Raw genomic sequence first — 15,235 nt, forward strand, 5'->3', positions numbered from 1 at the left:
TTGATTAATGACATGTGCACCAAGACCCTCAGCCGACATTGGTGATGATGGAAAGCTATGCTCATAGTAAAATTGGTGCAACACATGATCGGGCATATGTCTCTTAATAAGCTGCCCAATCGCAGGTGACTTGAGAATAAATAAATGGTCTCAAATGGTCTGCTCAACCTGTGGTCCTCATATGGAGTCCAGATGACGTCATCGTGTGTGAGTCCATCCAACAACACCCGCACATCACCAACAACACAAATCTGATGGGCAAAACTATATCGTGTTCCCCGCAGGTATACCTCGTCATATGAGGGATTAATATCCTTTCTTCCCATGCCCGAGAAGTGCTCATAAATCCATGCATGTGTAATTCGATCATATTAATTGTAAACTATTTAATACAAAACATTATGGAATAATGTAACATGTGATTGCTAATTTATTTATATGGTTTCATACCTGAACTAGTGTCGCATAACTGCCAAACTGTTTCGTCTTAAAATAGCATGCATGCCCCAACTGCTCATATAGATGTGTAACTGTTGTTGCTCCCCATGCGTATCCACAACATATATGTAGATTTTTGAATAACAACAAGTACGAAATAGAAACAAAGGTGATACTTTTATCTGCAAAAATAGTGCATCCAACTTGATGCAATAAGTAAGCCCTATCAGCACACTCTCAAGACTCCTGAGCGCAACATCCCTCGTATATATCTCGGAGCCAGCTCAATCGTACGTGGGTGCCTCGACATTGCTTCATCTCAGTCTTTCCACGAGCCTCCCCCACCCCTAGTAACTCAACTAAAATTATTTCAACTTCATTGTACTCTAAGGGCACATATGTAGGGAATTGACCCAAATTGGGGAGGTGTGAAAGAGATGACACATCATCAAGTGAGATGGTCATCTCACCTACATGAAGATGGAAAGAGTTCATCTCCCTGTGCAATCTTTTGACAAAGGCTGAAATCAACCCCTTGTCCCCCACCTCATAACTTATATTACAAAAACTAAACAATCCAGAATTTTGTACAAGAAGCTCAATATCAGCACAAGGCATCCCAAATTTACGTAATTTCCTATCATGGGATACCAATTTAAGTTCTCCTCGATCTTAATATAAAATTTGTATATATTCAATATAATTAAATCAATTTAAATAATAATTAACACAAACAGTTTAATTGAAGGTTTTTTGGTTCTTACCTCACCCTCCCAGAGCTTAACAACAACATGGTTAACAAAAATTACCAGTAAAGACATATCAAAAGGTCCTCCAGGAAACCCTTCTCCTTGGTCTACTTCGTCATCATCCCGTAATCCTTGTTTATTGTCATTATCAATATGAACATCAGCATCAATCATTTCCTTAACATCACATCGGTCTCTTCTACGGACGGTTGTCGTTGGTCTTCTACGATCATGACCCTGAGATCCAACACCTTTTGTTTTAGCCATATTTGTCCACAACACAATGTGAATTTTAATTATTTACAAATAAGATAATGAATAATATAATCATCAAGTTGTGTACGTAATATAAAATATAAAAAATGTTTTTACAGAAGTGGTTGGAACCTTGAACACAAAAAGTCAACGCTGAGGATTACATAATCCGGAACACAAAAATTGTAACTTCCAAATTACGTAACCTGGAACCTAATTGGACAAACCTACCAGATTACGTAATCGAGAACCTTACCAAACAACTACCAATACTGTATTACGTAATCCATAATTTATTGCAACCCTAAATCCTACCAGATTACGTAATCCGAAACTTCTTGAAACCTTTAACCCTATCGAATTACGTAAGCCAAAACCTAACTAAACACTCACCAGATTACGTAATTTGGAACCTATTTAACCATAAAAAATACCGGATTACACTATGCCCTTTCAAATGCTTCCGCCATATTGCAATTAAAAATGAAAACCAATGAAATTACTAACCTGTGGATGAAGAGGGCAGTGGTGAATGGTGGAGAAGGAGAGGTTTAGAAGGGATGAGAGCTTTGAGAGAAGGAGGAAAGCTTTGAAGGAGGTGGGAGAGGGGGTGGGAGTTGCACCGCTGGGGCAACGTGAGAAAGTAAAAGTAGGTTAAAGTTAAATTAGGTTATATTTTAATTTTTTTTACTGAAGGGTATAATGGTAAACTCGCTTTTAGTATGGGTGGCGTAAGAAGTCATGAATGTGCAGGAAGAAACAATCATATATGTGACAAGAAAAAGGAAGGGGAATCAGGCTCAAAGGTTTGAAAGATTTTAATTCAACTCTACTAGTTAAGTGGATATGGAGGTTGGGCCTAGAGGGAAAGGAACTTTAGAAATAAATACTTGAGTCAAAGTATGGTGGGTGGAGAAATATGAAGGATAGAAACAATAGTAAACACTTTTAGTGGTATTTAAGTGGTGGAAGGAAGTTAAAGAGTTATGCAAATCTTAAAATGGAAGTTGGTTTGATGAGAGTAAAAGGCGGGTGTGGTGGGTAATTGAAAAAATTCCTCTTAAGGAGAGCATACCTAGAGTGTATGCTAACGCAGTGCATAAATACATAAAAATATTGAAAGCAAGGTTTTGAGAGAATGATCTTCGAAATTGGCACTTAGCATGTAGAAAAGAGTGATTTGAGTGAGAGAAGCCTTTGGTTGAAGGACTAATGGACAGTAGGCTACATGACATTCAACTTCATGTTGATAAGGTAAATTTGTTGGGTGTCGAATCTTAGCAAAAAACAAAGCGTTCTTAGTTTAGTTAGTCTATGATATACATTATAAAGGTATTGAGGGTAAGATTAGGAAAGATATTCTCATATTTGTGGAACTCTAAGGCTCTTCCTAGTGCCAAATTCTTTGCTTGGTGTGTACTTAAGTGGAAGGTAGCAATAAAAGTTAATTTGGGTAGGAGAGGAATATTACAAGGTTATCTGAGGTGTGCATTGTGCACATCCCAATTTGAGTCTCTTAGTTATCTATTTTATGAGTGCAAAATCGCATGTTTGGTCTGCAATAGATGGTTTGGTATTTCTAATGTAATACATAATCAACCTAAAGATCATTTCTATTAGTTTAGAACTGATTTACTTAATGAAAAAGGGAACCGAGTTCGGTAAGGGGTCTGTGTTGTAGTGATTTGGAATATCTAGACACAAAGGAACAAGGTAATATTTAACAATGGAAAAGTAGATGCAAAAAATATTTTCAATGTAACACAACTAAAAATCTAGGCATGGATAGGAATAAACACAAAAAATCTCAGTCACATACTCAAATTGGTCCTAAACCTAAATGAATGTATGAAAATGTTGGGATAGGTGTAATAAGGTATGTAAATCTCAGCTAGTGTCATTGTTCCTTTCTATGATCTAGCTTTTACTCTGGTCACTATTGTTCCTGGAATGGTTTAGTTATGTTTGTCGGTGTGAGATTGTACCGCCCTGGTAGTCGGAAGTGATGACGTGGCATCAAGCTACGGTATAGACGTGTTGACGAGACGCCAGGTTGGCAGAAGGGAAGGAAGTCGGGGGGCTCGTGAAGTCGCCAGTTATTAAGTTGGCGTGCTCCGATCTCCAGCACACCAGAATCGGCGGTCACCGGGTTAAAGATGAAGTCGCCAGATGTAAACTCAGGCGACCAAGTGATCAGAGATCGTCGGAGCAAGCACATCGCCGAAGATAAGGGTGGTGCAGATTATGAAGGCGGCCGGCGAGACCATAGGGAAGGTGTGTACGAAGGCACCCTAGCTCGCCAATCCAGTAGAGATCGCACTCCAGGACAGCTATGCACTGAGTAGTATCATGCATAAGTAACTTAGCCAAAGGAGAGTCAGAAGCGGCGCCCAAGTCAAGGAGGCTCCAGATGATGGCACGTGTACAGCTGGATGCGAGCCACGTGTCCAGATGTGTAACTGCCAGGAGAGAGAAAGTGCCCAGGTATATAAGGGTTTCCCAACGAACTTCTGAGGTACACACGTTCAGATTGTCTTCTTTACGCTTGCGAGTTCTTGAGTATACTGTGAGAGAGAACATTGCACGGTTCCTTGAGAGTTCTTGAGTGTTATTCTTGAAGTATTTGGTGGTTCAGTCACTGACTTGGGCGTTGGAGTGCGATCGGCCGCAGCGGCGCCGCTCAGTTCTTTTGCAGGTTCTTGAGGTGGATCGCGGTGAAGGACGGAAGTTGACGCGGCGCACACGTCGATCCGAGTTTGACGAGACAAGTTTCAACGTTCTGGTCAACAGGCAGGATCAGAGATGAAGTCATGAATTGGATCAATTATGTGCTGCTCTTTTATTGTTTATCAACTGTGGGAGGTAGATTGTATTCCTATTTTTAAAGGGATATGGAGTTCAGATATAAGATCCAGAGTATATAGAGAACTATCATTTGTTAGGTATTTCAAAGAAATGGAATACCTTCATAGTTGTAAAAAGGACATGCCATTATTTTTTGTTGCATAGATGGAGGAAATGGAAGGACCTACTGATTCAGATGTTGAGAATCAGTAACAAGTTGTACGTCCAAGTTTGTTGACAAGTACAATGCAAATATGAAGCTTAAGATTATTTGTCTTTCTGGATACAAGTATTGAATTATGTAGTGATGCTACCCATCCTTCTTTAAGTCCTGCTAAGCATTTTGTAGTCATTGTTATACACAAGACTTCTTTATACCCTTACAATCCAAAGAAGATATCTACATCATTTTTGCACTGGGAGCATGATGCACAGGTTATTGCAAATCATGGTGATTTTTGGGACTGTTTGTGAGAAGGAAGAAGTTTAGGATGTGTTTTTTTTTAATGTTTTTTTTTATGGTACATGGCATTGTAATTTAAAGTTTCTGAAATGTTAAAATATAGGGCTACATAACCTAATATATTTTTTATAATAAGGGTTTAAATATCTCATAAATATTGTAATTTATTTTATTCGATTATTTACTGACAATTAAATAAATTTATTTTATGAAGCTTATCATACTTATTTAAATTAAAAAAAAAAGTTTAAAGTCATAAAAATAAACATTTTTTAGGGTTTTAGATCTCAGTTTTAACAATGAATTGTGACCAATTTATCCAAGAGGCTTATTATTGTCAATTATAGAAAATTTTGTAAATGATATACCAAATAAAAAATTAAAAGAAAATCAAAAATAAAATCTATAAACTTTTTGAAGATACCTACTTAAAAACTGTGATAAAATAAATTTAAATTACCTTTCTAGACTCTTCCTAATATCCTTATCTAATTAAAATGATCAAGCACTCATTCATTTTAAGCTTTACTTTGAAAGGTGAATATAATGAGATAATGACATATAATCTTAATCAACTTTTGTCAGCTGGCGTGAGTCATTTTGAGGAAGGGTTGTACATGTAATATGTCTTTTTATATTATAGGTTTTTTTTTATATGGATTGGAGTATCCTACTAATCCTATTTATTATATTTTTATTGTAGATAAAAAAAACTCATCCAAACTACAAATTTTATACATAAAACTTCGAAATGCTTATTCGGAAATATAAAAAAACAAATTTCAAATATTATATTATAATTTAATTATTTTCAAATATAAAAAATATTGTAATTTATTTGGCTATGGCTAAAACATAAGGAAAGCTCGTTCTCATACTCTTTCTCTGATTGGATCCTTAACCCACTTCAATGTCTATTGAGTGTTTGTTAAATAGGGGAGGGATGGTGTATGCTAGTATTTATACACTGTTGTGGGGCTGGTTTGTGGCAGGTTTAGGGTAGACGGTGGTCGTCGAAGGTATGCATCATCGCCGTTTTTGAAGAAGGCCAACATGATCGCCGGACGATAAAGAGGCGATCTCCGTGCGTGCGTAGTCGGTGGTCGCCGAAGTGGTGCATCATCGCCGTCTTTGAAGAACAGAAGTTCATTGGAAGTGTGGGGCGATGTGGATGACGACACGTGGAAGGCCAATATGATCGCCAGTCGATAAAGCGGCGCTCTCCATTCGTGCGTAATCGGTGGTCGCCGAAGGTATGCATCATCACCGTGTTGAAGAAGACCAACATGATCGCTGGTCGATGTGGCGGCGATCTCCGTGCGTGCGTAGTCGGTGGTCGCCGAAGTTGTGCATCATCGCTGTCTTAGAAGAACAGAAGTTCAGATATTGGAAGTGAGGGGCGATGTGAATGAGGACACGTGGAAGGCTAATATGATCGCCGGTCGATAAAGCGGCGCTCTCCATGCGTGCGTAGTCGGTGGTCGCCGAAGGTATGCATCATCGCCGCTTTTGAAGAAGGCCAACATGATCACCAGACGATAAAGAGGCGTTCTCCATGCGCGCGTAGTCGGTGGTCGCCGAAGTGAAGCGGCGATCTCCGTGCCTGCATAGGCGGTGGTGGTCGAAGTTATGTATCATCGTCGTACTTGAAGAACAGAAGATCAGATAGCCGGAAATCGCCGTGGTAGGCACATCGCCGGGTTTCCAGAAAGCTTAATTGAAGCTGTTGGAGGTTTACGTATAAAACTGAAGACCTAGGCAGGGAATATTTTATTTTTATTTTTCAGCAAAGAATTAATTAAATTAAATTAGGGACACTTTAGGGGTGTCCCAATCCTTATACAATAAAACATAAAACCTATTCTACCAAAAGATTATAATTAGCCTACTTAACCAAACACACATTGGTTAAAAAACAGCCCCAAAAGCCTACAAGGCCAACTTCACGTAAAGAACTCACAGACCACTCCACATAAAGATTACGTGTTAACCAATGAGGCCTTAAGGATACACACATCAACCATTTCCATTCTCTTTTAACCACTTCAAAAGAAACTGTACTCTGCCAACCCAAATAATGATTTAGCACCGAAACATACATTGAAGTAGTCCTTCGTGGTTACTCCAGTTTTGGAAAGTGCTTGGTAAAACTTGATCTTAAAGTGCTTCCGACTTAGTCTTCAGATTTTTCTCCCACAATCTTGCGAAACATTAAAGACGTAAATCCGACCATCTTCCTTCAAGGTACTTTCTGTCTTCCTACTCCTTTTACTGGAATGAACCTTGCTCCCCTTAAAGGAGTAAATCATGATCCCCACGGCTGGACCTGCATCAAGAGAAAACAACCTTCCCACCACACAAATCTAACACAAAGAATCAAGACAAATGACTTCTACAATCAAATTACACCACGTCCATCCATGCAAACATCTTATATAGAAGGTTGTAAGAACTCCTTTAATTTACAAACAGAAGTATGTGTGAGATTGAAGAGAAAAAAAAACAAAATTAACAGAATTAAAAGCTCCGCACTTACCTTATTACCATATTGATACAAGTTAAAGGTGATAAAATCCAGTCTGAAAAGGAGAAAGTGACTTTCTTATCTTTATGTTTCATCCACACCCATGATTGTACTTGTGCCATAGTGAAAATTTCCTCTGCATCTACCTTTACTTGATTGAAAGTGACCCTATTTCTATGCTTCCATATACTCCATACAATTGAGACCCAAAGACTCTTCCAAAGTCTATTGCCTTCCTTATTAAAGCAAATACTATAGAATTGTTCGAGATGATTAGTCAACACATAGGAGGTTGAGAGAGGCAGCACTAGCCATTGGGTGTGGAGGTTGCGGAAAGTCACTCTCCAAGTACCATTCAACGTGGTGGGAGGACCTAATGGTGTTATGGTGGTGTGAAATTGCTGTTTAGTGTTTTGAAACAGTCCAACATTACAATAGTAGTAGAATGGGGCTGTTTTTATGATATATCTTTGTAAAGGGTTGGGATACCCCTTTTGTATCCCCTTAATTTAATTTAATTCTTTGCTGATAAAAAAAAAATATTGCTTAAATGTTTAGGTCAAGGGTAATTTAAATATGTTTTCCCCCTTAGGGTGTGTTTGGATTGGGGAGGGGATGCGTGAGGATTTGAGGGAGTGGATGTGTGAGGATGTGAGAAGAAAGTGAGATTGGTATGTTAGAGTGGATGCGTGAGGAAAATTTATGGGATTTTGTGAGTGATGTGATCAGTGTGAGAGAATTTTACTTTTTTTTAAAGGTGTAAAATGTTATTTTACAAATTTACCCTTGCCTATTAAAAAAATTTAATAATGAAATGAGTTATTGTTTAAAAATAAACAACTTTCGCATATTCATAGATTTAAAAATTATAACTAAAAAATAAATATGTATTAAATATAAATAGGTATAATTTAAAAATTATAATTATAAAAAAATATGTATTCAATAAATTAAATAAAAACAAAACTTCAAGTAATTTATTAAAATATTAAACATGTACTATAAAATTGGAAAATAAATCAGAAAATAAATCAAATATTATATAAATAAAAAATATTATTATTTAATATTAAAAAATATATAATAATGAAAAATAAAAAATACTACAACAAAAATATATTGTAATTAACAATAGAAAAGATTTTCATAACACATTATTATCAAATAAATTATAACTCATAATAATTATACACAAAAAAAATATATTAATATAAACACAACAACAAATTAAATAAAAACAAAACATCAAGTAATTTTTTAAAATATTAAACAAATACTATAAAATTGAAAAATAAATTACATCTTATATAAATAAAAAATACTATTTTTTAATATTAAAAAACCTTCCAGTAGTGGAAAATAAAAAAATACTACAAATAGTAAAATAAAATAAATGAGGGTAAATTCGAAAATAACACATGTTGACTTAACTTTCCTTCTATATCACAAAATCCTGGATCCAAATAACAGATATTCTCTCACTTCTTTGCCTTGTGAACGGTATATCCGCATGAGCAAACAAACCCTTAATCTTGTGATACGATTTTTAAGGATAAAACCATTATAGAGCTCTAAGCTCCAAAACGAACAATACCTTGGTGCAGTGATTGACCCTAACGATATTATCTCAATGAACTTGGGGTTAGAACAATGACGTCATCTGTGTGAAATGAAAAAGTTGTTCCGAAGACAAATTTTCACTCCCTTAACCCTCAACTTGGAGGAATGTAAAAGTTGTTTTAAAGATGAATCATCATTTCTGTTATACCTCGTCTGGAGCACTTATTTCGTGACACCCAATAATATCACATCGCTTTAAGAGTTAAGGTAAAAAATAACTTAAATACACGTTCTCCCCTTAACCTTTCAAGACGAGTTTTAAACTTTCAAGACGAGTTTTAAAGATAAATTCTTGAGAGAATTTTGAACTTAAAAAAAACAATACATGTGGTAATTGTTTTTGGAATGTTATCTCAACATAAATAAATTCACAACAATACTCATTTGATAATGTTTCATATTAGGAGTGTTAGAACGAATTAGTTATTCAAAAGCAACTTTATATTATTTTGCAAAACATTTTCTTACAATTATATAGCGTAATCCGAAAACTTTGACATATAGGGAAGAAAACAACAGTTGAAAAGAGTATAATTTATGAAATTAACGCTTTAATGATTCGTAGTAAGTAAGAAAAGTACATTGATTTAATTTCTCATACAACATTTTTGCTCTCTCCTTTATTTCCCACTCTTGAATTAGAAAGATTAATCCATATACATAATTAAGAGTCCAAATTCAAACATACTACCCCAAAAATAGGCAACTTTCATGCGTCTCCCAAAGTCCACCCTCAACTCTTGAACTGGCTCTAGTTGTTTCTTCATTGATGCTAACGGAGACAGAGAAAAGTAGACAATGAAAGTAACGTGCTGCCACTGCTACAAATAATTAATAGTTGAGAAACTTGTTTAATTTCAATTCTCGACTTAATATAGGAAGGCACAACATATATCCTTCTTCCAGTATTTATTGCTTTTAAATAGTGGGTATTCTCAGTTTCCCATTTCTCTATGGCACTTACTACTTGGTTCATTGGCTTTCATTTGGCATTCGTTTATATTTTCTTTCTCAACATCTAAAAACTTATACCCTATACACCAACTTTCAGCCAAGTAATGCTGTTTGTTAACATGTCATTTCTCAATTGTAAAACAATTTAAACTTTTGTAGCTATACTACAAAAATAATTAAATATAAACTAATTTAAAAATAAAAATTTATTATTCATTATATTGACTAAATTAAATACTATTTTATAAACTAAAAAATTATTTATATCTAAAATAGTTTTTGTTATTAATAAAAAAATATAAACTAATTTCTAAATTGTTATCTAACATTAACTATCAAGGTTTTAACTACTAACAATTTTATATTATAATATTGACTAATTTAGAATCTAAAATATTTAGTAGTTAAAACTTTGATAACTAATGTTAGATACTGATGAAACACTGACTGATAGAGCATCCACTGTGCTAGCCCAACCTTCCAGAAGGATGACCACGAGCATGACACAAGACCCAGGGTTAGGTCACCTCATTCCATAGCCAGTGACTCAGAGCCTATTATGCCTCAGAGGATTATCAAGAGCAGAGCCCAAATTATTGAACCCGAGCACCAACTATTTTCCCTGCTTTGTATTTCAGTAGAATAGAATTTAATTAACATGAATTGAGCTTGTACCAAAAGCCCACATTTTAACCTAGCTTCTAGAATACGCTACCCTTGTGCTCCACTCTTTTTGACCTAGCTTCTAGAAAGCCTTCTACGTGTGTGACACTATTCTAACCTAGATTCTAGAAGGCTTTTTTCATGTGTCGCCCCTTCATACTCTCTTGCTCCCCCAGGCACCTTAGGCGATAAATAGAGTGTCTTACCCCTTATAAATCACATTGAAGGATAATAAAGAAACTGCTTAAGTGATTATTGAGTGTTCTAAATTCCCTTTGAGTGTTATCTAGGCAGAGAATGTTGCAAGTGGCGACTCCTTTCCTCACCCATCTTGGAGCTCTCCTCCTCTAAGTGACATGACTCATTCCACCTTTCCATCTCCATGATATCATAATTTGCATAAGGCTTCTTTTCCTTTTTTTTCATTTTTTCCTTTCATTATTCCGTCTATTCTCTTTCAATTCATTCTTTATTGTCATGTTTAATTCTGAGTCTAATCATCATAAAAGTTGTCTTAAGTAGTGGTTCCTTACATAGAATGCAAGGGTTCATATAAATTGAATCTGAATCCAAATTTCATTTCAGAATTCGAAAGTGAATAAAAAATATGCATGAAAAGAATATGGAAAATTTGAATCCATAGAAACAAAGAAAATTTAGTGCATTAACATTGCAAAATTCAAGTTGCTAAAAAGGATTCTATTTGTGTGGCAAATTGTGTTCATAACACTACAAGAAAATCATGAAATAGAAACCAATTTTTAGAGACAAAAAATAATTAGTTACTATAGTGAATAAATTAGAGGCCATTTTAGAGACTAAAAAAATTTTGGTTTCTAAATTAGTTTCTATTATTGTTAATGGACCTTGGGCTAAACAAGAAGCCAAACGTGGTCTCTTGGAACGATTTAAAAGTATGCATGTGCGCGCGGTTTGTTTCTCCTTATTATAGGAAGGAACTCTTATTGAATCTCCAACAACTTCATCAAGGAAATATGAGTGAGATGAGTATTTTTAAGATTTAGAAATTACTTTGACTAAGGTTAATATGCATGAAAGTGACGAGTCAAAGATTACTAGGTTTGTAAGTGGGTTAAGGAGAGAAATACAAGATATTGTAGAACTTTATGAGTATAATTCTTTTAAAAATACTCATAATGATGGCTTTTACAAATCATCTTGGAAGGACAAAAATAAATTTCAAAACAAAACTTTTCCTTCCAATTTCTCAAAAGAACCCACCTCACAAAATAGAATTTTAAAGACTCCCCTTCTAATTCTACTCCTAAATCACCCACCAAAACCTCAAGTAGAAAATGCTTCAAATGTATAGGTTTTGGGCACATTGTTGCAAATTTCCCTACTAAAAGAACCATGATGGTAAAATGGGGTAATGGTGAGTGACCATAGTTCCCAATCCTCTAGATCTAGCTCCCTTTCCTCTTCAAAATACCCAAGTGAGGAAAAATGTGAAATACCATGTGAAGGTGACTTGTTAATGGTAAGGCACATGTTGGGTCAACTTCAAAAACCTTTTTTTGATGAAAATAAAAGGGAAAATATTTTTCATACCCGGTGCCTTGTCAATAACAACTTATGTTCCATGATAGTTGATGGGGGTAGTTGTGTTAATGTGTCAAGAACAAGAATAGTGGAGAAACTTGGACTACCCACCATCTCTCATACAAAGCTCTATAAATTACAATGGCTTAGTGAAGATGGTGAATTGATTGTTAATAAACAAGTCCTTATAGCTTTCTCCATTGAAAAATATAAAGATGAGGTATTATATGATTTTGTGCCCATGGAAGCAACACATGTTATCTTAGGAAAGCCTTGACAATATGATAGAAAAAGTTTACATGATGGTCTTACTAACAAAATCTCTTTCCACTTCCAAGGGCATAAGGTCATACTAAAATCTCTCTCTTCGAAAGAGGTAAATGAAGACCAACTAAAAATGAAACAAAAGAGAGAAAATGAAAAGAAATGAGAGAAAATAATGTTATCAAAATGAGCCTTCCCATCTCTCCCAAGGAAGTAAAAAAGGTAAGGATGCCTCGAAAGGAAATATTTATAGTTTATCCAAAAAAATGTTTCAAGTTAAATTCTTCTCTAGATAGTTCTAAATGTTTGGAGTCTTTATTAAAGGAATTCCAAGATATGTTCCAAGATCCTTCTAAAGGTTTACCACCCCTAAGAGGTATTGAACATCAAATTTATTTTATTCTTGGAGCTTCTTTACTAAATTGATCTGCATACAAAACCAATCCGAATGAAACCAAGGAGATCCAAAAACAAGTCAAGGGGTTATTAGAAAAGGGTTGGGTCCAAGGAAACATGAGTCCTTGTGCCATGCCTATCATTCTTATCCCTAAAAGGAAGGGAGTTGGCGTATGTGTACAAACTGTCGCGGCATAAACAAGTATTTACCAAAATTGATCTTAAAAGCGGGTATAATCTAATTTGAATTAAACCTGGAGATGAATGGAAAACCGCTTTCAAGACCTAGTTTGGATTGTATGAGTGGTTAGTCATGCCCTTTGGCTTAACCAATGCTCCGAGTACCTTCATGCGACTTATGCATCATGTCTTAAGACCTTTTATGGGAAATTTTTTAGTAGTCTATTTTGATGATATCTTGATATACAACTTGAACATAAAAGACCATAAAATGCATGTTAGGAAAGTACTAGAAACCCTTAGAAATTGATTTTTGTATGCTAATATTGAAAAATGTGTCCTTGCAATTGACCATGTTGAATTCTTGATGGAAAAGTGCCTTAATCCTTTGGAGAATTGTTGGTGGAGTTTGCGGAAGATCAATGGATGCTCACGGTCAAGGCTCTCCTAGGAGATGATGGTTGCCTTGGAGGTGCAAGTTAGGTATGGAATGTGAGTGGTGAGGTCATCTCACTTTGGTAGAATGAAAGTTTGAAGATCAATTGTCTAACCTAGAGAGGTAGGAGAAGGCTAGTGAGATTGGCACAAAATTGGCAGCAATTCACAATTAGATTAATCTTGAAAATACATGAGGTAGGCTCCTCCTTTTATAGCAAAGGAGGACCGAATTTGGCCAAAACAAATGGAGGGAAATTTGAAAGCTAAAGGTTTGAATCTTGGCGCCTAATTGTAGCTCACATGGGAAGTGTGACTAGGTGTACTCCATGTGCTTCAATTAGGTCTAAATGACCGACCATGGTTAGATTAGGTGTTTCTAGAAACCCTAATTTAACCTAGGTTGGTTTTTAGATGCCTAAATTCAACCTAATTACAATTGAGCAAAAATACAAGTAAAATTCCTATTCTACTTTTGACAAAAATAAATTCTATTCTACACTAGATTTTATGGCTTCTTGAACATGTATAAGAAGGTTTCTCTGCCATCAGTGGCAGCATCCCAATCTTCTTAAGCTTCTTAGCCATGGCTTTAGTGGTTGGCCCAATTCTACACTTTGGTGGGCTTGCATTTGAGTTGGTGCTTGGGCCTCTTCCATCATCCCCTCCCTCTTGAAAAGTATTTTCCCTCAAATCCAATGCTTCTTCTTATTCGTTATTACCTACAAAAAGAGTGAAATCAATGACATTAAAAGTATCATGTACTATATAACGCAGGTAATCAAGTTTATATGCATTGTTATTGATTTTCTTGAGGACTTGGAAAGGTCCATCACCTCGGGGACTAAGTTTAGACTTTCTCTTAGTTGGAAATCTATCATTACTAAGATGAAGCCAAACTAGGTCTTCTTCCTCAAAGATTATTTCTCTCTTCCCCTTATTGTTATGTTTTATATATTTCTCAGTTTGTTGTTGTATTTGTTCTTTAACCCTCTCATGCATTTTCTTAACAAATTCAGCTTTTGTAGCTCCTTCCTTATGCACAAAAGTATGTGGATTAGGAAGGGGTAACAAATCTAAAGGAGTAAGAGGATTAAACTCATATACAACTTCAAATGGTGAAATATTAGTAGTCTTGTGAACTACCCTATTGTATGCAAACTCAATATGGGGAAGACACTCATCCCAAGATCTGTGGCTACCCTTCATGACTGCCCTAAGCATAGTAGAAAGAGATCTATTGACTACTTTCGTTTGTCCATCCGTTTGAGGATGATAAGACATTGAAAATTGGAGTTTAGTGCCAAGTTTTTCCCAAATGGTTCTCAAAAAATGACTTATGAATTTTGGATCTCTATCCGATACTATGCTTCTAGGTAACCCATGAAGTCTTACCACTTCTCTAAAGAAGAGTTTAGAAACATTTTGAGCATCATCCACCATGTGGCATGGAATAAAATGTGCCATTTTGCTAAAACGATCCACAACCACAAAAATGGAGTCAAAACCTCTTGCAGTCCTAGGGAGTCCTAGAATAAAATCCATGCTAATGTCTTCCCATGGAGCACTTGCAATAGGTAAAGGAGTATAGAGTCCATGAGACATTGTTTTAGATTTAGCTTTTAAACATGATATACATCTAAAACAATGTCTTTGAACATCTGGTCTCATATGAGACCAAAAGAATTTTCCTTTTAAAAGATCAAGAGTCTTATCAACTCCAAAGTGGCCCATGAGACCTTCTTCATGAGATTCCTTTACAAGGAGTTTTCTATGTGTTTCTTGAGGTGTACAAAGTTTTCCTTCTTTAAAAAGATATCATTCTTCTATTTGATGACATAAGGAAAATGTTCAAGGAATTCCATCCATTTTGCGTGGCGTTTGTTC

General features: G+C 35.5%; 1 protein-coding gene across 1 annotated transcript; it reads right to left on the minus strand.

Annotated features, from left to right (window-relative positions):
* Positions 1-675: 675 nt before the first annotated feature.
* On the minus strand, positions 676-1,454 carry LOC137809156 (protein MAIN-LIKE 2-like). Its single transcript, XM_068610293.1, has 2 exons — positions 1,208-1,454; positions 676-1,109 (listed from the first exon to the last, which is right to left on the minus strand). Exons 1-2 carry the CDS (start codon positions 1,452-1,454, stop codon positions 676-678), a joined length of 681 nt encoding a protein of 226 aa, XP_068466394.1.
* Between the last annotated feature and the right edge of the window lie 13,781 nt (positions 1,455-15,235).

Source organism: Phaseolus vulgaris, chromosome 2, assembly GCF_000499845.2.
Source record: "Phaseolus vulgaris cultivar G19833 chromosome 2, P. vulgaris v2.0, whole genome shotgun sequence".
NCBI classification, from domain to species: Eukaryota; Viridiplantae; Streptophyta; class Magnoliopsida; order Fabales; family Fabaceae; genus Phaseolus; species Phaseolus vulgaris.

Excerpts from the sequence above, each read along its gene's own strand:
- LOC137809156 (XM_068610293.1), bottom strand. The coding sequence starts at position 1,454 with ATGGCTAAAACAAAAGGTGTTGGATCTCAGGGTCATGATCGTAGAAGA. Across the intron at positions 1,110-1,207 it reads TGTTGTTAAGCTCTGGGAGG|ATCGAGGAGAACTTAAATTG; the intron begins GTGAGGTAAGAA and ends TTTTATATTAAG.